Raw genomic sequence first — 23,766 nt, forward strand, 5'->3', positions numbered from 1 at the left:
TGAGCAGTTCTTCTCCTGGACCCCTCCACTTATGCTACTCCAAGCACTCAGCAAAACACAAGAGTCTTTGGTCAGCAAGATCCATCCTTCTTAGAAGGCTTTCTTTTAAATACCAACCCACAGTCTCTCTCTTAATCCATAAACTTTAAAAGCTCTGAACACCTGAGGTTTTTAAAAACTCTTCTGGCAGAACTGATTGAAAGTGATGTGCAGCTTTTATCCCACTCCTTGTGACTATCTAGTCATTAGAGCACCCAGACCCTGCCTGGGATGGTATAGGCTGTGCGGCGTAGGCATTGGTTTGCTTTCCTAAAATACAAAGATGTTCTGAACCCAAAACACATCCAGACCTGATAAGGATAATAATCAGATAAGGATTGTGGACTTGTTTTTCCCTCCCTTAAAATCTGGCTTCGCTCTCTCCCAGTCTCCCATCAAGTCCGCCCTAAAGATCGTCTTTCTGAAAGACGGGGCCTTGTCCTGCTTTCAGTCCTTTGAAGGATGCCCACAGCCTTCAGGACCAAAGCCCAGCACCTTCACAGGTGTCCGGGCTCCTCATCAGCTATCACCTGCTGCAGACTTAGTCCTCAGACAGGGGCTGAGGGGACTCAAAAGATGCTTGAAATACCATCTCTGACCTCAAAGCAGAGAGGTAAAGCTCCAGGAACCACAGTGAACAGTAGAAGAATTAAGTGCTTAGGTGAATGAAACCAGTTACAGGTACAAGCAGAAGAAGAGAAGAAAGAGGCCAGAAGCATCCAGCATGGGCTCCCACATCCCGGGCAATGGGAGGAGGCAGGCAGGCAGGCAGGCTGGCAGGTGCAGGATGGGGGTGAGGGGACAGGAGAGGGAAGGAAAGGGGTGCAGTTCCCTGGTCCCTCAGCTGGACGTCTGCCATCTCCGGATACTTCCTGAGGCCAGGCCTATTGCCTGCCTCTCCAGGGGGTCCATGCCATCGAGAATTAAATGAATTCCCTGTTTGGTCATTTGAACTGATTCCTTAGAGCTATATAACCAGATGTTGAAGTTCATTACTTCCATCCTGGTGTCAGTTAAGAAGCAGATTGGAGCATGCTAAGCCCAAGTATAATCTGCCAATGGGATTTCCCACCCTCCCTCACCCCTGGATTACTCGTCAAGTTGCCAAAGGAATTAGTGGCGGCTCTTTCGTGCCCTGCACTTCGGTATCCATTTATTGAGACCCTACTCTATATGAGGCTCTGAGCCTACACTGAGATAAATCCTCATTTCTTCTATGATTCAAAATCCACAGAATACTTTCATCTACATTATCTTACTCAACCCTTTAAAGTTGAGGGGATGTGTATTATTTATTCTCAATGTATATTCAGAAGTGGAGACCTGAAAAGGTTAAATTACTCAGGGCCGTAGAGCTGGTAAGTAAGTGACGACGTTAAAAGTCAAAAATTAACTCCAGACCCAGCACTTTTTCCTGTATAGGTGTCAGCCACTTCCTATTCATATCATACATAATTTGAGGGATTCAAAGCTTTCTTTTAAGTAGACGAGTTGAACATTCGAAGGTCATTGTGGAGGCCTGCTCACAACTGACCCAGAAATGCAACTGTTCTTATTACTTCTTACAGCAATGTTGACAACGTTTAGCCTCTTTCTCTAATATATCTTAAGTTAGGCTGAAAATCAAAATGATACCCCAAATTTGTGAAGGAAAGGGTGACCCAACCATGTGAAATGGCAGAGTGGATCAGGGGAGGCTGAAAATACATTGTGAGTAGCAAGAATGACCCAGGGTGCTGGCTCATGAAGGGAGATGCCCTCTTGTGGGGATGTGGGGGGCGGGCAGTTGTGCATAAGTATTTAGAGGATAAATCCCCTAGATCTGAAACTGCAGTCATGCTCATAACCAAGTGATAAACTTTTGATAATGTTTCATTCCTGGGAATACAAAAGCCTCTGTTCAACATATTTTCTTTCAAATATCCCATTCTGAGAGAGTGTTTTGTGTTCTCCTTATAGAGGTGGAAATGGACAGCCAGTATCACCACCAGATGACAAGCTAGTAAAGAGCCCTAGAAAGTAGAGCCAGAAATCGAATCACTTACGCACCAAGCCCCCAGCTTCCTCTGGGCTGCCGGTGAGACTGATGGCCCAGGGTCCCCTCTGACTGCAAGCGCCCTGTCTTTACACCTGCTGCCTGATCACTGGGGTGAAAAAGTTGGTCTCTCAGGCTCTTCTGTCCATGGGATTCTAGCCATTCCCTTCTCCAGGGGAACTTCCCAACCCAAGGGTTCAACCTGGGTGTCCCACATTAAAGGCAGATTCTTTAGCATCTGAGCCACCAGATCAGTGGGGTAAGAACAGCCAAATGGGTCATCCTTCAGAATCTGACCTTGAGCCCGCAAAATCCTTTGAGTGTTTAAAGCACCCGTCTCCAATTTCTTGGCTGGAGGGTTTTTTTTTTTTTTCTGGTTGTGCTGGAGCGTAGTTGCTTTCTCCAGTTGCAGAGAGCTGTGTGCTGCTTTTTGTTGAGATTGCGCAGCTTTCTCATCGCAATGGCTTCTCTCCTTGCAGGGCGTAGGCTCTAGGCACACAGGCTTCAGTAGTCGTGGTACTTGGGCTCGGTAGTTCGGTACTTGGGCTCAGTAGTTGCAGCTCCCAGGCCCGAGAGTGTGGGCTCAGTAGCTGTGGCTCACAGGCTGGTTGCTCCGAGGCATGTGGAATCTCCTCAGATCAGGGGTAGAACCCCTGTCTCCTGCATTGGCAGGCGGATTCTTATCCACTGTACTACCAGGGAAGTCCTTGCCTGCAGAGTTCTGAAAAGCACATATTTACAGTGAATAGGCTGGGTTTTATTTATGCAAGATATCTTAACATTGGAAATAATGATGGGAAAGGAAAGAGGTATTGTGAGTGCTTTACTTATTACCAACCTAAATGTAAATAAGGCACCAAAAATCACTGGCTTTTGTGTTCATTCTTTAAAAAAAAATTAATGACTTTATTTTTGAGTAATAAGGGAAAGGTAGAAGGAAGTATTTACTTGGTGTCATAAGATTTAAAAAGTCATTTCCCTGTTGTCAAGGAACCAGCAATAAACATAGGACTTACAAACTGCAGGATATAGGAGGCAATGCCATTTCTGTAATATCCACTAATGCTTTCATTTTTCTTTGGTTGAAATCACCCTGGCTTCTAAAAAAGGAAAAGCATAAGTGTTTTTCCTTAATAGAAAAAGCTTAGAATTACTGTAAATGATGATCTCAGGTAAGAAATCCTAATGGTATGTAAACTCTTTCCATATGAAAATTAGATTTGAGCACATCCGGTTTTTGCACCAAGAGTGGGAAGAAGGTTTCTTTCCAAGAATATGACTGAAATATACACAGAGAAAAATAAAATTTTCTTGCACAGTCACATTTATAGGTACCCATTTGGAGTAATGATCTTAACATTCCTATCGATTAATAGACTTGAGTTGCAGTTAGAACAGAATTCTCATCGTGACGTCGTATTAGCCCTTTTCTCCTGTTCTACTGCCCAGCTATTCCTCTGTAACCACAATGGTCTATTTCTGTTCATTTGGTTCAGTTGAGAATCTGTTCAGTTAAGTTCCTGCTCTGTCAGGGGCCCCATGCTCAGTACTGGACATGACAATGAACATGGGAGTATGACATTCTCAGCCCCTGCTCAAATGACATTGACCCTGCGGGGCTAGGGGGTGAAATGGAGAGAGAGCATTTCTGTGCAAGGAGTCAGGAGCCATGATAGAGGGGTGTATCCGCATGGGCTCAGAGCCCCCACAAAGCTGCAGCAGCTCCAGCCTCAGGAAGCTTTGATGCCGAGTCCCTTCGCACTGTGTTTCACCTGGTACTGGCCACCTGACTGGTCCAAAGGATGCAGGAGGAGTTTCATACATCATCTAGGTCCCTCAGAGCCTGGAGGAGGAGGGAACCCCTAGTGCCCAGCCAGGACAAGGGTCTGTGGTGGTGCTCAAGGAAGACAGGAGACTAGAGCAGGTGGACTGTCTGGTGGCTTCCTAGAGGAGCGTATCTGAGGTGGACCCTCAAAGGTGTGTATAGTTCAAATTACAGAGGAAGCGGGCAGGCTGCAGGTGAGGACGCAGCACCCAGAGATTGTAGGATATGATTTGCTGCTTCTCCTCCCCTCTCCTCGAAAACTCTTCCGGGACCTTCGTCAGCCCATCCTGCTTATGCTACCTGTACCTCCCAGGCACAATCCCTGCCTCTGACCACCACAAACTGATAAGCTCTTCCCAACCCTTGCTGCTGTTGATGACACATAAGAGCAAGAATAAGCAACAGTGCTGCTGAAGAAGGGATCAAGACCAAGGGATCAACAGAATTCACTGTCCTGTCCCCTGACCAGAGGGGACCCCTGGGCTAATGGGAGACCTCTGCAGAGGCCAACATTGGTTTTAACAGCTGGGGATTTTTCGTGCCTTGGGACTCAGTTCTGCAGGGGAAAGAGATAACAGTGCTTGAGATTTGCAAGAGGCAGCCTGGGCCCAGAGAGGTAGGTGGTGGGCCCTGCAGTGATGGCCACACCCTCCCTAGGTTTCAGCAAAGCTGTTCTGACCTTGCACTCCAGCCAGCTCAGCCAAGCCTCGAGGACTGATGACCAGTCACTGCTTCCAAAAGTTCCCAAGGAGAAAGGAAGAAGGCTATGCTGGTAGGTCCTTAAAGGCTTCTGAATTCTAGATAATATTAAACCCATGTTAAATACTAAGTTAATTGAATGAACTTAGCCTTTCCCTGGTTCCTGAAAGTGAGAAAGTGTTAGTCGCTCAGTCATGTCCAACTCTTTGTGACCCCATGGACTGTAGCCTGCCAGGCTCCTCTGCCCGTGGAGATTCTCCAGGCAAGAATACTGGAGTGGGTTGCCATTTCCTCCTCCAGGGGATCTTCCTGACCCAGGGATCAAACGTGCATCTCCTTCATTGAAGGCGGGTTAAGGCGGGTTCTTTACCATCTGAGCTACCCCTGGTTCCTAATCGCTAAGTAAACATCCTCCTGAAACACAACCTCCCTCAGAATGAATTTCTACCTTTTATCTAATAGCCCTCGTCCTAGGGAGGTTTCCCCTTAAGTCCAGTTTCCTCCTGACCCTGCAGGGCTGTCCGCATGCACTGTACAAGCCTGTTTCCCTCTGGAGGGCTGAGGTGGCTAATGAGACGTTTGAGGGTACCAGTGACCATGCAGTTTATCAACCACTGGTCTCCGCTGTCACCAGCGCCTCTAAAGTCCCTTTGCAGAGGATTTCTCTAGTGCACAAGTTCATGCACAGCCTTAGTCCCCTGACTGTGGCCTGGGGTAAATGTCTTTGGGGAAGGCAGGTCAGAGGAAGCAGAGAAATAGTCCAGGGCAGGGGTGTGGGGAGAAAGGACACAAGGGCACTGTGTCACCAGATGCTCCAAAATAAAACCCTGCCCCAGACCACAGGCTGCAGGAGTTCAGCCTCTACATGTATCTCAGGTAGAGTTTCGTGACGGTGTCTGCATCTTTCATGAAGATAATTTGGGCACAGATATGTTGCAAGATCCCTCACAGAGCTCTCAGAGTACCCCTGAAACTCTAAAATTTCCTGAAACTCACACTCAGCTGGGGGGACAGAGCTGTGATGGGGAGCCTCCTGAGTTGGAGACCAGCCTTGGGAATCGGGCAGCCTGAGATTTCCCTGGAACAGGGAGTGCAGTGCAGGGGGGAGGGAGGGAATTCTAGTTCAGATGGTCCGATGGGGAGGGAAAAAGGGCGGTGAGGGGGCCTGACAGGGCTGGAAGGCACTTGCTCAGCCTCAGCTTTCTGAGGGCCTGGTCCTCTAAGCCACAGTCAAGGTCAGTGCAGAGTGGGTACAGGGGAGCAACTGCCATGAGTTGAGGCCAGGCCATGAGGAGGTTTGTGTACTTTAGAAGCAGCAAGCAGGAACCATGAGCGTAGACTTGAGATGGACTGAAGCAAGGTGGGAAATAGAATTGAGAGGAATGACGGGAGGGAGGGAGTAAGCTATTACAGTGAGACCTGGAGTGTGAGAAGGGGTGCAGACAGCTGAAGAAGCTGTAAGGAAAGAGGGGAAGCCAAACCCCGCATGCAGGTGAGCAGGTGGACATGGAATTCAGCAGTGAATGTTGGATTTTAGGCGGGGAGGTAGTGGGATCTGGTTTGGGGCATATCACAGTGGAGAATAAGGTTGCGGTGGTCATCCTTGGGAGCAGATGAAGAGATGAGAGGGTGCAAAAGATCAGAGAATGGGGGCCAGGATCCTAGGGTTGCATCAGCTTCTGAGGAGTGGCCAGAAGAGGTGGATTCATCAAAGAAGTTCAAAGTTAAAGAGACCCTCAAGAGGCCAGAGAGCCATGCACGGAGCATCTCTAAGAAGGAGTATCACATAAATGTCACATAAGTCAGAGTGACCAAGCAAGACCAAGAAACCAGGGTGTCCCCTATACCCTTAATGGGTTATGCCTGCATATGCAGATATCTGTCATCTGGAAAAAATTCTACTCTTGCTGACCAAGAATATGAATGCTTTGTTAGGACTTAAAATGACTATTTGGCCAGAATTTAACTACTTTGCACAGATAATGACAAGCCTTTGATTTGTGTCTGTAGCTATTGTGGAGCCACATTGCAGCTCCCCCCCTTAGCTGTGTCTACAGACTACTCAGTCTAGTACATTTTGGGGGGGCACGCCAGCATGGCATGCACAACTTTCTGGACCAGGGACCCAGGGATTGAACCTACGCCCCCTGCAATGGGAAGCACAGAGTTTTAACACCTGGGCCACCAGGGAAGTCCAAGCTTCCAATCCATCCCTCTCCCTTGGCATCCACAAATCTGTTCTCTGTGTCTGTGAGTCTATTTTGTAAATAAATTCATTTGTGTCATATTTTAAATTCAACATAATCATGATATCATATGGTATTCGCCTCTCTCCTTCTGACTTTCTTAGTATGATCATCTCTAGGTCCATCTCCGTTGCTGCAAATGGTGTTATGTCATTCTCTTTTTTTGGCTATGCCATGGCTCCCAAGGCTTGTGGGATCTTAGTTCCCCAACTAGGGATCGAACCTGGGCCCTTGACAGTGAAAGCACAAAGTCCTACCTACGGGGCCACCAGTGAATTCCTGCATTTTTTTTTTTTAATGTTTTGGCTGCACTTGGTCTTCATTGCTGTTCGTGGGATTTCTGTGGTTGCAGCAAGCTAAGGCTACTCTATAGTTGCAATGCAGGGGCTTCTTATTGCAGTGGCTTCTCTTGTTGCAGAGCACAGGTTTTAGGGTGCACAAGCTTCAGTAGTTGTGGCATGAAATCTCAGTAGTTGTGGCAGATGGGCTTTTGTTGCCCCGCAGCATGTTGAATCTTCCCAGACCAGAGATTGAACCAGTGTCCCCTGCATTAGAAGGCAGATCCTTAACCACTGGACCACAAGGGAGGTCCTCCTAGTTCTTTTTCATGGCTGAAAATATATTCCATTGGATATATATGTACCACATCTCTTTTATCCATTCATCTGTTGATGGACATTTAGTTTACTTCCATGTCTTGGATTGTAATTGCTGTGAACATTGGGGCACATGTATCATTTTGAGTTATAGTTTTCTCTGGATATACGTTCAGGGGTGGGATTGCTGGGCCATGTGGCAACTCAGTTTTTTAAGGACCTCCATACTCTTTCAATAGGCTGACAGGGTTTAATATGCATGGATTCTTTGATACATTTTTTTATCACCATGAGAACAACTCCCCAAAGGATGTCATTGGTGGATAGAGATGCAGGGGTTATATTGATCTATTTATTTAATTTTTTTTTTTTTTTTTGGCTATGCTGGGTCTTTGTTGCACATAGTCTTTCTCTAGTTGTGACCCAAGGGCTTCTCATTGCAATAGCTTTTCTTGTTGTAGACCATAGGCTTTAGGGCATGCAGGCTTCAGTAGTTGGGGCACACGGGCTTAGTTGCCCTGTGGCATGTGAAATCTTCCCAGACCAAGGATCAGATTGGTATCCCCTGCATTGGTAGGCAGATTCTTAACCAATGGACTACCAGGGAAGTCCAGAGATGCATGTTGAATGGGTTATCATAGTTCCCATTACAAAAGCCAGTGTGTATACCTAAAAATTATAAATAGAACATCTCATATACTTCAGCCCTTTTCACTTTAAAAAGGTGGTGAATTAGTCCTAGTATGTATGAGAAATTTTTTTAATTGAGGTTATTTGATTTATGTATTCAGACCACCTGGATAAGTTTTATAGTGAAAAATTCTCAAAGTATCAGAGGTAATATGCAAAGTACTATGAAAATGGTAGCATTAAAGGTGAATTCACAAAATGCCTTGGTTTGAGGATCATCTACCAATCCCCCACCCAGTTCAATGAATAGATAATAGGATGCTTTCTCTTTAATATGGAACATAGATGGCTTTTCCTTCTCCTTACATTTAAGTGATCTGCTTATTAGGTTTGTGGCAGAGAGGGTGAGTAGATTCATATAATAGCCTCTGTCTGGGGCTTCCCTGGTTGCTCAGCGGTAAAAAAAAATCAGCCTACCAATGCAGGAGACATGCGAGAAGAAAATCTATGAGGAAACAAAAAGAGGAGCGGGGCTGTCTGGCAAGGAAAAAAGATGGGGATCTGTGCTCCCACTTTTTACTCACTTCACTAGGTTTATTTATCTGCCTTTATGAGCCATATAAGGGCAAAGACTTTTCAACTTTCTATTTCTAGCACCTAGAATGTACCTGGCTCACTGGAGGTGGTCAATAAATTAAGAAGTTTATGTTCTCTTTTAGAAAAAGTAAAAAGAACTTACGTTATCCCATGGTGATTATTACAAGACAGAATGAGTAATAAAATTCCAGTACTAATATTGAATATTGAGAAATTCCTGCATATCAGCCACTGTATGAAATATTTTATGCATTTCCCCCCATAGAATTCCCACATTCCTAGGAGGTGAACATTGTTTGTTTGTCCATTTTAAAGATGAGGAAACTGAGAGAGCAACTCTGAGTTATTTGCACAAGGATGCACAGCTCGTATGTGGCAAAATAGTCATATGGATCCATCAATCAGGCTTTCTGACTTCAGGGCTCAAGCTCTTAATTACTATACATACCAGTTAGAATTTGATCTGGAAAAGAGAAGCCACTCGAGGTATTTCAAGTAGGAAGACACTTAACACAGGACATGAGTGACCTCCAAGTCCATCAGGAGGGTTAGGTAAGCTAGGTCAGGGGCCAGCTGGAAATCAGTGATCAGTTCTGGAAAGCCATGAATGAAAACTGCCGACAGCCATCTCAGATGTCTTGGCATTTGCACGTGTTGTTCCTGGAAGGATCCTGGAAGCCTCTGGAAGAGCCTCACATCTACCACCTGCTGTAGCTTATACACCTGCTTCCATTGCCCCAGGGCAACACCTTCTGTTACCCTTTCACCTTCCAAACCCTATGCAGGCGGCTCTCACTGGTGACATCTAACCAAAAACCCTGTAGGCAGGCAGAGGATGAGATGGCTGGATGGCATTGTCAACTCAATGGACATGAGTTTGAGCAAACTCCGGGAGATAGTGGAGGAGAGGGAAGCGTGGTGTGCTGCAGTCCATGGGGTCACAAAGAGTCAGACACAACTTAGCAACTGAACAACAGCAACAACTGTGCTGTACTGTCTTGAGGAAAGTTTGGGGACTTCTCCAGAGACCTTGGAAGGCAGGATAACCTATGGAATCATCTACATTTCATCCCAGAGGCTGAAGAACAAGCCAGAAGATGATCTCAGATGCCCTAGCACTGCCCATGGTTGCTGGAAACAACCAGTAAGAATTCTAAAGCACAGAATGATAATCCATTAACTCATTAGTAAGGATGAGTTGTGCCTTACCCTAGGCATTCAGGAAATGCTCACCTCCCTGGAAACGTTCATATTCGAATGGAAGTTGGGGGGAAGGTGAAGACAGTTGAGTTGATACACAGTCTTAATACAATGCACTAGTTCTATACAAAGTCAGATAAGATGTGGAGATTGCAGACGGCTTTAATGAAAAGGTGAGCATTTGTTTGGAATTAGGCAGTAGTTTTCAATCCTGTCTGAATAGTACATTCATCTGGGATGCTTGCCAAAAATATCAATATTGGGACTTCCCTGGCAGTCCAGTGCTTAAGAGCATGCTTCCAGTGCAGGGGGTGCAGTTTCAATCCTTGGTCAGGGAACTAAGATGCCATATACTGTGCGGCGTGACAAAACAAGAGTACTGATGGTGGTGCCCAGTCTAGGACCAATTAAATTAGCATCTCTGGGAAAGAGGCCCATGAGGCAGTGTTTTAACACCCAGGTAATGCTGACCTCATGGATGAGAAACCCCTAGGAGGCTTTCCAGTTTCCCCTGTGCTTTCACTTTTATCGTCTCATTTGTGTCTTGACTTTCATGCCTTTTTATCAGCAGACAGACTAAAACTCAGAGTTTGGGACTTTTTCCAAGGACCAGAGCTATTCAAGATATTCCACTATGCAGAGTGCCCAGTTCACTGTGTTATATGGTGGTTCCTACATTTGGCTATAAATGAGAATCATCCTGGGAGCTTTTAAAATTCTGGATGCCCAGATCACATCCCAGATCTATTACCTCAGAATGTCGGGGTGGAGTGGGAGCCTGGCATTGATATTCTTTTAAAGATCCCAAGTGATTCCATTGTGTAATAAAGTCCAGAAACCACTGTGTTAGGCCATCCTCAGGGAACATGTGACATGAGTGTAGTTCAGCATGCCTGCCTTTACTTATTAGGAGATTATGCTCAACTGTTTCCTAACCTTCACAGTGTATCTGTTCAAATAAATCTGTTAATTAGGGGCTGTCTCAGCAGTCAACTTGTCAATAGCAATTGCCACAAAAGTGCAAAAACTGGTATTATGAACAAAAGAACACATCTTAACCTGCCCGCCCTATGTATGACCCTTCCAGATTCAATACATCCTTCCTATCAAAAGTTATGAATGAAATAAGCAAACCACTAGTTAGCAAACAGAATAGGCAACCAGGTTTCCAATTTACTGACCATCAACATTTGGGATCACAGACTGAAGCCCAATCTCTGCAGATCTCATTTCTCATTCCCCTCAGGGTAGGTACACAATCCCCTTCTAAGAGGTTCACGTAAAGAAATGCCCATGGTCAGCTCTGGGCAGCACAGGAAATTCCAAGTTCCCAGTCAAGGTCCCCTGACCTCTCTCCTAGGTATGCAGAACTTGAATTCATCACGCCTTAGAAACCTCTAATTAGAATTAGAAGTATTAGAATCCTCTAATACCAAAAACATTAGCTCAGAAGATAATTTTCTAAAAGTCCTTGTAACAGACCAAGTTGGGAATTTTAAAACCAGCTTTGAGGAGCAAGCCTTCCCTATTAAAGTACTCTTTCTAAAGTCCAACTTGTTTTTGATAGAGATGATCGAGTCCAGCCAGCCCTCTTTCCCTGAAATTCTTTCAGGAGGAAGCAATTTTCAAGTCTAATAGTTCTGAGAAAGCTGCTTTATAATCTACAGTGCCCTGAAGGGAAAAGAGGGAGCATTCTTGTTTTCACAATCATCCCAACTGTGTGTTGTGCTTACAGCTTTTTGGGTGGAAAGAGGCCTGAACTGTTCAAGGAAACTGGGCCCAGTTGCCCAGATCCCCTCGCTAGAACTACAATTCCAAATAAAAAGAACAACCAGCACACTTTTTAAAATAGGTAACTAAAAAAAAAAGCAAAAAACAAACAAAAACTGGGGTATTTCAAATAACTTTGGTAAGATGGGTCTATACTACATCTAAGAGAAGCGAGGACATGATCAATGACAGAAGAGAGGAGACAGACTTCCCTTGCCAAGTGGTCAGCATTTTACACAGTGTATTTGCAAAGCCACCCCTGCTCTATTTTCCAGGACTGTGGCTCCTAAATGCTTCGCCCTGAGCACATCCTTCTGTGAACCGCCTGCATCTGTGCCCTGGTTTCTCCTCACAGCCCTTCTATAAGACACTGTGGTGTGTCAGGTCCCGAGCAGATAGTGTCCTCAGAATTGGGAGCAAAGTGGGTCAGTGACATATTTACCTGGCCTTCGGGTCCCTGTCCCCACCAGGAATGATCAACGGGGGTGCACGTTTACATCTCTTCTGACCAGAGCCTTGCCTTTCTCGTGCTCAACTCCTCCACGCTCTTGAGTTATCAGGGTCTTTACCTTCACAGGCTTGTCCAGTGTACCCCATGAGGAAGCAAATGTAGACAAGAGTGACCCCTGAAAGAGGCAAAGAGGCGCTGAAGGTTGGGGGGGTGTGGCAGGGATGTGAAACCTCCTTGAGATACAAACAGTCCTCATCTTCTGCAGAAGCTCTGAGCCTGTCTTGTCCAGCCTGGCAGCCACTGACCACACATGACTGTTGAGCCCTGAAAATGTGTATGTTATCACATTGAAATGATAACGTTGGTTTATATATATTGAATATATTGTAAAATTAATTTTACCTGTTTTTTACTTTTTTTAACATGGCTATTGGAACATTTTCATGACATGTTAGGCTTGAATTGAGACTTCCTAGGTGGCTCAAGTTGTGAAAAAAATCTGCCTGCCAATGCAGGAGATACAGGAGATGCAGAATCGATCCCTGGGTCGGGAAGATCCTCTGGAGGAGGAAATGGCAGCCCACTCCAGTGTTCTTGCCTGGAGAATCCCATGGACAGAGGAGCCTGGCAGGCTACAGTCCACGGGGTCGCAAAGAATCGAATGCGACTGAGCACAACTCTAAGAGGCCCACAGTGCTGCATTCATATTTGCTGGTTAATGCATAAAGAAACTCTGAAATCATACATAAGAAACTACAGACAGTGGTGACTTCAGGGGGCAGGACTGGGAAGTAAGTAGGTAGGGACGGGAAGGAGGAGACATTTCCCTGAATAGTTTATCTTTAGGGGGAGTTTTGAACCGTGTGTGTGTGTCACTTTTCAAAAAGAACACCATGGGAGTGCGGGATATAATCTACCTCCATCCCCAGGCCCACCATGCCTGGGGATCGCCTTCCTCCACTCCATCTGACCCCTGCAGAGCCTGAAGCCAGCACGGCCCTCATCCTCTAGAGCTCTGCTCGGGGGCTCACTGGGTCAGCGGTCTCCATGCCTGGCTAACCCAACATTCTGAGGGCAGGTACGAGCCTTGGGAGCTTATATTCAGTGAGTCAGGCTCAGCTGGCTGGATGAATGAGCTCTTTCCCTTAGCAGGTGTGGGAGTGAGTGAGATGAGTTCTCCCTGGTTCTCTCTAGGATCCCACCCTTTGGCCCAGGTCAAACTGGGAGAGATCTGGGGAGGAATCCACACTGGAGTGTGTCTGAGTGTCAGGGCCACAGGTCCCCCGACCCAGACCACAGGCCCCAGTAAATCCTCAGAGGAAACTCAAGGGACCATCCCACAGGCTCTCTCCTCTCAGTGGCTGACTCGAGATGTAATAAACCTTTGTGGGCAGGAGGTTTCGGCCTAGCCCAGTGCTTCTCAAAGAGTGGCCTCTGGCCGGCAGCCTCTGCATCACCCAGAGACTTATTATAAATGCAAATATGGGGACGGGGCATTCCCACACCTGGAGGCGGTCCCAGCCTCCTGTGTCTTAACAAGCCCTCAGGTGATGCTGCTGCCCGCTCTCGCTCTCCTCTAAGAACCACTGGCCCAGCTTTGAGTCCCAAGCTCCTGTGGAGGGAGCTTCCTGCTGCCCCAGGCGCTGGAGGTCCGAGCAGCAGGCCTGCCAAGTTCGTTTTCCTCTGTAAACATTCTGCCACAGCCCCTCAGGGTCCTTGCTGCCCCAGAAGACTGATCTGATGAAGACCTGCTCAGTATACTTGGCCGCCAGCTCCTTGTTTCAGTTACTTGGAAGCCTGTCCTGTGACTACGTGCTTTTCTAAATGTGCCTTCGCGGTGGAGCTCGGGGACACATTGTTCCTTAAAAGAACGAAGGCTCCTGCAGACACAGAGTGTTTGAGAGGATGTATACTTCCAGTGCTGCACGGGACAGAGCCTAGAGCACTTGGCAAAGGCTTGTTAGGGGTTCTCGGCAAATTGCTGTGCTGCTCTGCTCATCATTCAGCATATGTGTCATCAGATTTTATTTGTAGAAGCTCTTAGGAGAAAAGAAAAATATGAGTCTAGTTTTTTTAAACTACCCCAAAGCTGTTGGATGTGTGTTTGGGATCACATTCCACTATAATAAGGAAGAATCTAGAAAATATCTAGAGACAATGGGTTAGTTTATAACAGAAGAAAGAACACTTACCTGCTCTAGAGCCCAGGTAGGGAGCTGCCACTACCTCCCAGTCCAGTTCTCGTGACCACCTGGCCCAAGAGCCTTTTTTCCTGGGACGATGCTCAGTTATTATAGACTCAGTGTAGCTGGTGCTTGCAGGGGAGGCTCTGTCCTTATGAGAGATGTTTCTTATTGTTGTTCAGTTGATAACTTGTGTCTGACTCTTTGCAACCCCTTGGACTGCAGCACACCAGGCTTTCCTGTCCTTCTCTATCTCCCAGAATGTCCTCAAACTCATGTCCATTGAGTCAATGATGGCATCCAGCCATCTCATCCTCTGCTGCCCCCTTCTCTTCCTGCCCTCAATCTTTCCCAGCATCAGGGGCTTTTCCAATGAGGAAAAGGTGATGCCAATATTTTGGCATCAGGTGGCCAAAATATTGGAGGTTCCGCTGTAGCATCAGTCCTTCCAGTGAATATTTAGGGTTCATTTCCTTTAGGATTGTCTGGTTTGATCTCCTTGCTGTCCAAGGGACTCTCAAGAGTCTTCTCCAGCACCACCATTTGAAAGCATCAATTCTTTGGTGCTCAGCCTTCTTTATGATCCAACTCTCACATCTATACATACTATTGGGAAAACCATAGCTTTGACTATACAGACCTATGCTGGCAAAGTGATGTCTCTGCTTTTTAATACACTGTCTGGGTATGTGTCAGAGCTTTTCTTCCAAGGAGCAAGTGTCTTTTAATTTTGTGGCTGCAGTCACCATCCACAGTGATTTTGGAGCCCAAGAAAATAAAATCTTTCACTGTTTCCATTTTTTCCCCATCTACTTGTCATGAGGCGATGAGACTGGATGCCATGATCTTAGTTTTTTGACTGTTGAATTTTAAACCAGCTTTTTCACTCTCCTTTTTCACCTTCTTCAAGAGGCTTTTTAGTTCCTCTTTGCTTTCTGCCATTACAGTGGTGTCATCTGCATATCTGAGGTGTTTCTAGAAATAGTCAAACACTCTTTAGCACTCTACCATCTAAAAGCACTGCCATGTTCATTTTTATGTAAATTTAAGAACCATGTGAAATGTTTCACCTGACATGCAAGGAAGCAGGCATTCAAAGAAATAACTGGACTTCACTCCAGGCTCCTGGCTCCTGTGGAACTTGGGCCCTTTAATCAACCTGGCAGTTTTACTTTTAAATGAGTCGTGTCAACTCAGATCCAGGGAACTCTAAACTCCCAATAGTCTAACTGGACTTTCCACCTGTTGGTAGAGACAGAGAGTCAGAATTTAGAGCCACAGGAGTTTGTAGAGGTCATTTTATCCCAGCTTAATTTTAGAGCTGAGGAAAACCATGTCCAGAATGAGTGAATGATTTGCCCAAGTTCACAGAGCTGGTTAGGGACAGAACTCAGACTCAGTGCCGGCCAGCCCCATTCCACCACCCCACACTCTAGTGCCACAGACTGTGTCCTTTTATTAGTGTTGATTTTCACCTTCCTTGGATTTCCATTTATTCTGTATTAATGTATTGATACTAGATATTAGACTACCCAGGCTTCCCTGGTAGCTCAGACGGTAAAGCATACGCCTGCAATTCAGGATATCTGGGTTCAATCCCTGGGACAGGAGGATCCCCTGGAGAAGGCTATGGCAACCCACTCCATATTCTTGCCTGGTGAATCCCATGGACAGAGGACCTGGCAGGCTACAGTCTGGGGGTTTCAAAGAATTGGACATGACTGGGCAACTAAGCACACACACGCATGAGACTATCTGCTTGATTGAGATTTCGAAGACAAACGTGTCTCACCAGGGTCTGGCAGGATTCCTAAATGGGGTTGGGTTTTGAGAGGGTCTTAAGTGGTAGGAAATGAGATGCTGTCCCCTAGGGAAGACAGGGAGGTAGACTCAGTATCAAGACGGCAGGTAGACTCAGTAGAAGAAAAGGACCATTGGAATTTAATGTCCTTAAGAAAAAATAAGGCCATACACAGAAAAGCTATAGGACTCTTTCACCCCGGGGTGAACATGGGTGAAAGAGTTCAGAAGACAGTTTGCGATTTCATGAACAGCTAGAACCAATCCTGGAAAGAGGGGATCCAGAAAGACTTGTATTAGCAGATGCCACCTTCCCATGAACCAGCATTACTTCGAAAGATGTCGACATGACACCCGAGTAGGATAGACTCAAAGTTGGAAGAGTCTCAGGCCATCTGCATAGACCACCTTTGTCTTGTTCCTGATCTCTACATTGGCTTCCAGACTAAGTTCCCTCACTTGTGACCTGGATGCACTACATCCCCAATTCTGGCTGAGCCTGTCCTAGGCCACCTGGGTTCTCAGTTAACTGGGGAATAGCACAAGCTGAATTCTCCTGAACGAATGCAGAGAGGAAGGGTGTCACCTGTTTATGAAAATAAGCCCAGGCAGGTGGTAGCGCTAACCTTGACAGAGCAGTGGACTTCAGAAACAAGGAGATGAGTTTTATAAGTTCCCCTTCTGTGTTCCAAGCAGCAGAGAGGAAGGCTCAGGGAATTCCTTCAGAGGGATGAACTTGCATGACAGGTAGGTTTAACATGCCACAGCTAATTGTTAGAATAGACATTTGCATATATGAATATGTTTAATAGGGAGTCATAAGCATTTATCTTTGGCTTTAAATCTCAAACAGGTGGAGATCATAGAAGCACCAGCTATAGAAACAAATCTGCAAACCAAACAGCCCAATTAAAAATCTGATTTTTAAGAAGCCATTAAGAACATGAAATGAATGTTAAAGGACTAAAGGATTCAGATCTGATAAAGGCCCCAAATGACAAGCAATTCCAAATAACAAGGGAAATACTATTAATTAAAAACCACTGCTGTGTGAAATGACTGCCATCATATTTGAAGGTAGTTAATGTGGCTGTTTGCAATACCTGTGTAAAAAGATGAGCCCTAGGAGCAGCTGGCCACCTGTGAAGGGTAGGCTACTATTTCTGCTTCCTGAGGAATTGTGGACATCAAAAATATAAGCAGCAGCCACAACATAAAGTTGTGTGTGTGTGTGAGAGCTCAGTCGTGTCCAAATCTTTGCAACCCTAGGGACTGTAGCCTGCTGTCTCCTCAGTCCATGGGATTTCCCAGGCAAGAATACTGGAGTGGGTTGCCATTTCCTCCTCCAGGGGATCTTCCCCACCAAGAGGTCTGCCTGGCAGATTCTTTACCACTGAGCCAGAGCTACCATCTTCAAATATTAAAGTTGCAAGTACATGCTCCATACTAAGTTACTTCAGTCATGTCTGACTCTGCAACCCTCTAGACTGTGACCCGCCAGGCTCCCCTGTCCAAAATTCAAGGGTTCTATTGAAATCCTCATTTTTCTGAGAGCCTTACCTTCAGATGAGGCAACTGAGTTCCATGAGAATTAGTTATGCCAGACCTTCAAAATTTTAAGGCCCTTAAAAATGCTGGTACTGGTTTGAACATAATATGTGAGAAGAACCAGCCCTGGAAGACAGTATGCTTTCCAAAGATAGGTGCCCACCACGAAAGAATGCAGAAGATGGAACGAGTAAGTGATTGGGAGTTTGGATGGTAATCCTGCTGTCAGTGGTAAGGCAGTGTTTTCATTCATCCTTCACTTCCAGAAACAGCAGTCCACCCGAGGTGGTACTTGGCAGACTGTGAAAGGAAGTGTTTGTACTGGGTTCCCCATCAGAACCGAGGCAAACGACCACACAGCCTTTGCTCTGCACAGCTCCCAGAGGACCCTTTGTACAGGTGGTATGGCAGTAAAACAGTGCAGGAGAGACAGATTCGATCATGGGGTCGAGAAAATCCCCTAGAGTAGGGAAAACACTCCAGTATTCTTGCCCGGGAAATCCCATGGACAGAGGAGCCTGGTGGGCTACAGTCCATGGGGTCACAGAGTCAGACACAACTGAGCGTGCACATACCGGTGCTCAGGGGGCATGTTGTAACCTTCCTGGGACAGTAATTTTAAGAAACTGTTGTCTACACGTTGTGCCAGTGAAAAATGAATAGAATCTGAATCACCTAGATGAATGTTTAAAATAAAGTCCTGCCTCAGTCCTGTCAGGGTCCTGGTTCTCAGCGGTCTGACCAGACTCCACCGTGAAGTCACCACCAGGTACTGACTAGAAGTGGTCCAGACACAGTGTGACAGTTCCTCAGGCATTCAGGATGTGAAGTCCAGGTGCACCTCCGCTCTCTGGCCTTCATTCGCAGAGTTTTATTTTATCAACTGTTTTATTTCAGCCTCCCTATTGTCATCAGATTGTGAGTCCTGCTAAGGGACTCTGTGTCATGTGACCAGCCACAGGCTCCAGGACACATCTCCTGTGCACTCAGGCTGATGGCTGTGTTTTTTGCCCTCTGTAGACGTAAAGTCACATCAGATCCATCAACCATGGCAGCAGTTATATCCTAAAATATGTTCCCCCTCCACAATATCTAGAAAACATCATCCTTTCTTCTCAAGATGGCCTGAAAATAGAGCAAATGGCTTAGTTTTAAGGCATTATTACAGAAACATCTTCTGTCCCAAATTGTTGACACATGCAAGTTTCTTAAATGCTCCAAGGCTTAATCCTCAGAGGTAAAAGAGGAATATTCATGAAAAACGAACATGTGTTGAATGTTGGTTCTGGACCAGCTTCTGCACTAAGCACTTTCCAAGGATTGTGTAATGATTTCTCAGGAAACCCACTGAGAAAGGACTAGCTGAATGCAAAGCCAGGATTCCTCCCAGGGCGGTCTGACCTCAGAGTCCATGCTCTGACCCCTGAGGACTGCTGCCCCAGCAGCATCCACGTCAAGGAGATGCTGTGGGATTGAATGAGGTCGCGTCTAGAAAGTGCTCAGCAGGCCTGGCACCTTGGGAGCTGCTACTGTTGGACAGGAGCAGGGATATCTAGGAGGGCACCCCAGGGATATATGTGGGAGGGGCCAAGGGACATGGAAGGGAGGAGCCTGGTGGTGCTCAGATGCAGGGGTACAGAGATGCAGGCGTGCCTGGGGTGCCCTGCGAGCCAGCATGGTGCTGAAGCATAAGCCCTCCTCTTCCGTCCCAACCACCGAGCTCAGCACTCGGGGTGTTGGAGTCGGCCTTCCCTTCTCCACCCCTGCCCTGAGTCCGCACCAACACTTAACTTGCATTTTCTTTCACTCTTGGTTTAAAGCTTTTGTTTGTTATTTGTTGTTGTTTAACTTACTGAAGTTAATCTACTTCCTTTAGAAAATAGATGATAAGTATGTTGTCAGTGGGTGGGACTGGAGTTGGGGGCAGACTGCTCTGATGGTGCGTGTGTATGTGGATGGAGGGTGGCCTCCATCCACAGTCTGCACCCAGTGTGGACAGTTCTGAGGGTCTTAAGTGGTCCCAGCTTTTCTCTTTTCTTCTCTAACCTCACATACTCTTCAGCTCCTCCTCAGACTCTCTAAGAAGCCACGTTGATACTCCCAGCATTGAAGGGGACAAGTGCTGTGCTTCAGAAGTTGAGTCACGGGGACTCTGCTGTGGCCAGAACAAAGCAGAAGGGCCGGGCGTGTTCTCGGGGGGCCTTGAGCCTGAGTCACCTCAGCATGTGCCTGTTGGCATCTGAGCACCGGGCGGTGGTGACTGTCTATTACAGAACTGTGGTCCCACGTGCTGGTGGCAGCAGGCTTCCAGGCATGCTGTGCGATGTGAATAAACTGTCGAACTTGGTGTTCCCCCTGCTAATTTCTCCTATTTCAAGACATTCTGAAGTTTAATTGGACTCTCAGAGGCAAACAGCCACATAGTCTTTTCTCTGCACAGCTCCCAGGGACCAACTCACATAAGACTGGTGTGCAATCAAGCTAAAAACCCTTGCTTTGGGGCATGTTGGAGTGTCTTCCTCTGGTTGACAGTGGTCTTCAAATCTGTACACACTGTTGTCCATACAAAGATGAACTCCTCAGTCACTCTTGACATAACTTCCATCTAACAAGGGCTTCTCAACCACGATGTTGTGTCCTTCCCTCCACCTTCCCACCCACACTTTGAACATCCAGTGCTTACAGAGCAGTCCTCGAGATTAAACCAAATTTCAGTTGACACTTGACCCCAAAACAGGTAGTTGGGTAACAGAAACTGTCGTTTTCATCAGAAAGGAATTATGCCTTTAGGTAGGAAAGTCATCGTGTGATGGGTGCCCAGGCAACCAATGGGTATTGTACTCTGTGCCATGACCCTGCTGGTCACTAGGGTCCCAGGACAAAGGACACACAGTCCCCTCCTAGGTTCTTTCCCAGCAATGCTCTAATACATCCCAGTGGTGTCTCTTCTCTGTGAAGCCCACGTTCGAATTCATGAGGTCATGGGAAATGAGTGATAAGCCACATGGATGTAAAGGCAGTTACAGTGTAACTGTGCAGTCTTTGCTAGCACTTGGCTAGTTTGCTTCTGGCTTAAGTAATAAAGAAGGATACCACTTGCTACTGGTAGAATGGCCACAGCCGGGGGTGGGGGGTGGGGGATTTGGTGCCCTAATGGTTATGACTTAAATGCTACAGGAAAATTGCTTGGAAATTTCACAGTCGTGCTCTTTAGAACAAATGCAAGAGTTTTTCTACTTTAGGAAATGAGGGGCAAATTTATTTTGCGGACTCAAAGAATATAAAGCAGGACTGGACCTTTTGCAGATGCCCAGCTTTATAACCCTTCACTTTATAAAGAGGGAAATGGGGCCGGTGAGGGGCTGTTTAGTGACTTGCCTCAAACACACAGCTGTTTGGGGCAGAACTGACCCCACACCCTGCCCTGGCAGGTCTATACCCCAAGCTCACCCCAAAAGTCACTGAAATTACTAAAAATACTCAGAAAGGGACTTCAATTTCTAGTGGTTAAGGACTCTGTATTCCGATGCAAGAGGTGGAGTTTCAATCCCTGGTCAGGGAGCTAAGCGCCCATGTGCCTCATGGCCAAAAAAAACCACCAAAGCATAAAACAAAAGCAATATTGTAACAAATTCAATAAATACTTTTAAAATGGTTTCTATCAAAAAAGAAATCTTTAAATATTCAGAGGAATTTATCAACAGTAGGCCTATGATTAGCTTTTAAAGGAAGCAACACGTTTTAGGGGTCAGGCTTTGGACTTTCAAAAAGATATTTATTTTATTTATTTGGCTGCGCTGGATCTTAGTTGCAGCATCTGAACCCTTAGTTGTGTCACGTGGGATCCAGTTCCCCAACCAGGGATGGGACCTTGGCCCTCCGCATCAGGAGCAGAGAGCCTTAGCCCCTGGACCACCAGGGGAGTCCCAGGCTTTGGACTTTGAAGGTAACTTCAGAGAGGACAGTGAGGCCTTTCGAGCATAGGGACTCAGTGGCTTCCAGACTGATCCCTGGAGCCCCGGTGTCCATCCCAAAATGGACTCTTCCCGTTGCTTCAGGCAAAGCAATTTTGCACTCATCTGTGTTTAGATGTGCTTCTTAGTGAGATTTCTTTTGAATGACGTCCTGTGAAAACAATTACTCTATAAAGAAGTAAATCAGCATCGCTGATAAGAATACAGTTTCGTCATCATCAGAAATAATAACATTTGAATTTTGTTTCTTTTTAAAATTTAATTTTTAATATATCTATCATCTCCCTATATTTTTAGTTTATATTTGAGTATAGTTGATTTACAATATTGTGTTAGTTTCAGGGGTACAGCAAAGTGATTCAGGTATACATAAACATGTATCTATTCTTTTTCGGATTTTTTTTTTAATTTTTGACTTTTAACTTTTTGTTGTTCAGTCACTAAGACATGTCCAACTCTTTGTGACCACATGGACTGCAGTGCACCAGGCTTCCCTGTCCTTCACTGTCTCCCAGAGTTTGCTCAAACTCATGTCCATTGAGTCAATGATGCCATCCAACCATCTCCTCCTCTGTTGTCACCTTCTCCTCCTGCCCTCAGTCTTTCCCAGCATCAAGGTCTTTTCTAATGAGTCGGCTCTTTGCATCAGGTGGCCAAATTATTGGAGCTTCAGCTTCAGCATCAGTCCTTCCAATGAATATCCAAGGTTGATTTCCTTTAGGGTTGACTAGTTTTATCTTCTTGCAGTCCAGGGGACTCTCAAGAGTCTTCTCCAGCACTGCAGTTCGAAAGCATGGATTTAACTTTCATGGACTCAAAAATATGCTTTCCCACTGGGTCTGTCGTGATGCACCTGAGGGATGAGATATTTCAGAAAGTTTCCCGCTACTTGATTTTTCCCCATCTAGGAGGATGGTCAGACAGTGATTCTTCTCCAGATCTTTGATGGGGAACACCAAACAACTGCACCGAGAGCTCAGGTTTACTATTTTCTAGCTCTTAGCAGGATTCTGCCCACTCTCCTCCTCTGTTTCCCGCCAATAATAATAGAGATATGGCCGAGCCCCTGCCACATGGGGAACAATGAACAAATAATTGTGGAATTAAAACTTCACAAGGAAAAGCACCTGTTTGATTCTGTTTGTTTAAAACCTTGTATTCTTGAAGCATCCTGTCATGTCCTATGACTGTCCTGAGGGTTCATTTTCATAATGTGGCATTGGAGGAAAAGGGCTCGAAAGGAAACATTTTTTTCAATGAGGAAATCTAATACACTCATTCCCTGTCCTTCACTATCTCCTGGAGTTTGCTCAAACTCATGTCCATCAAGTTGATGATGATATCCAACCATCTCATCCTCTATCGCCCCCTTCTTCTCCTGCCCTCAATCTTTCCTAGCAACAGGGTCTTTTCCAATGAGTTAGCTCTTCGCATCAGGTGGCCAAAGTATTGGAGCTTCAGCTTTAGCATCAGTCCTTCCAATGAATATTCAGGGTTGATTTCCTTTAGCATTGACTGGTTTGACCTCCAGTCCACAGGGCTGCAAAGAGTCGGAGACAACTTAGCAACTGAACAACAACAAAAACTACACTCAATCCTGAAGCGTTGCTCTAACACACGCATTTTGGTGCTGAAGTCTCTTGAATTTGCTAAGTATCTGTACTTTTGTGTTCCCTCTTTCAGAATGCTAGAAGATGACCTTAAGCTAAGCAGCGATGAAGAGGAGAATGAACAGGTAAGATTTTCTTTCATGTTGCGGTTCTTTGAATGTGACATGGTAACGCTGACCCAGTAGACAGTCCTGGGTGTTGAGTCGTATAGATGCTGGATTGCAATACTCTTGGCTGCTGGGTGTCCTCTGCTGATGATGGGATTCTGTGCAGTTCAGCCAGTCTGTTCAAATATAAATATCTTGGCCTTTAATTTCCCTTAAAGCTATAATTCTGTATCTTCATGGCGTTGAAGCCAACAGCAGCTATTTATATGGAAGCCACCTGGGATCAGGCTTCATTGTGGGATAGAAACTTTCTTTAGAAAGGTTACTGGCTTTCTGGAGATCGAATGTGTGAGTTTCACCTCATCAGCATGCAGTAAGCATGCTGTAGCATTAAATATTGAGAAGTCTTCCACAGATACTATTAACACTGAGCAGAAGCAAATGCAGAGGTAAGCT

General features: G+C 45.9%; 1 protein-coding gene across 2 annotated transcripts in view; it reads left to right on the top strand.

The window, feature by feature from the left end:
- The window catches only part of AFF3 (ALF transcription elongation factor 3), a 555,281-nt gene that overhangs the window by 402,887 nt on the left and 128,628 nt on the right, over positions 1-23,766 (top strand). For both annotated transcript variants that reach the window (XM_081484340.1, XM_081484341.1), the window contains one exon: positions 23,277-23,328. In XM_081484340.1, the coding sequence (XP_081340466.1) occupies positions 23,277-23,328 (52 nt within the window). The remainder of the gene's footprint in view (positions 1-23,276; positions 23,329-23,766) is intronic.

Source organism: Giraffa tippelskirchi, chromosome 4 (assembly GCF_054371585.1).
Source record: "Giraffa tippelskirchi isolate mGirTip1 chromosome 4, T2T-mGirTip1v1.2.pri, whole genome shotgun sequence".
In the NCBI taxonomy this organism is placed as follows: Eukaryota; Metazoa; Chordata; class Mammalia; order Artiodactyla; family Giraffidae; genus Giraffa; species Giraffa tippelskirchi.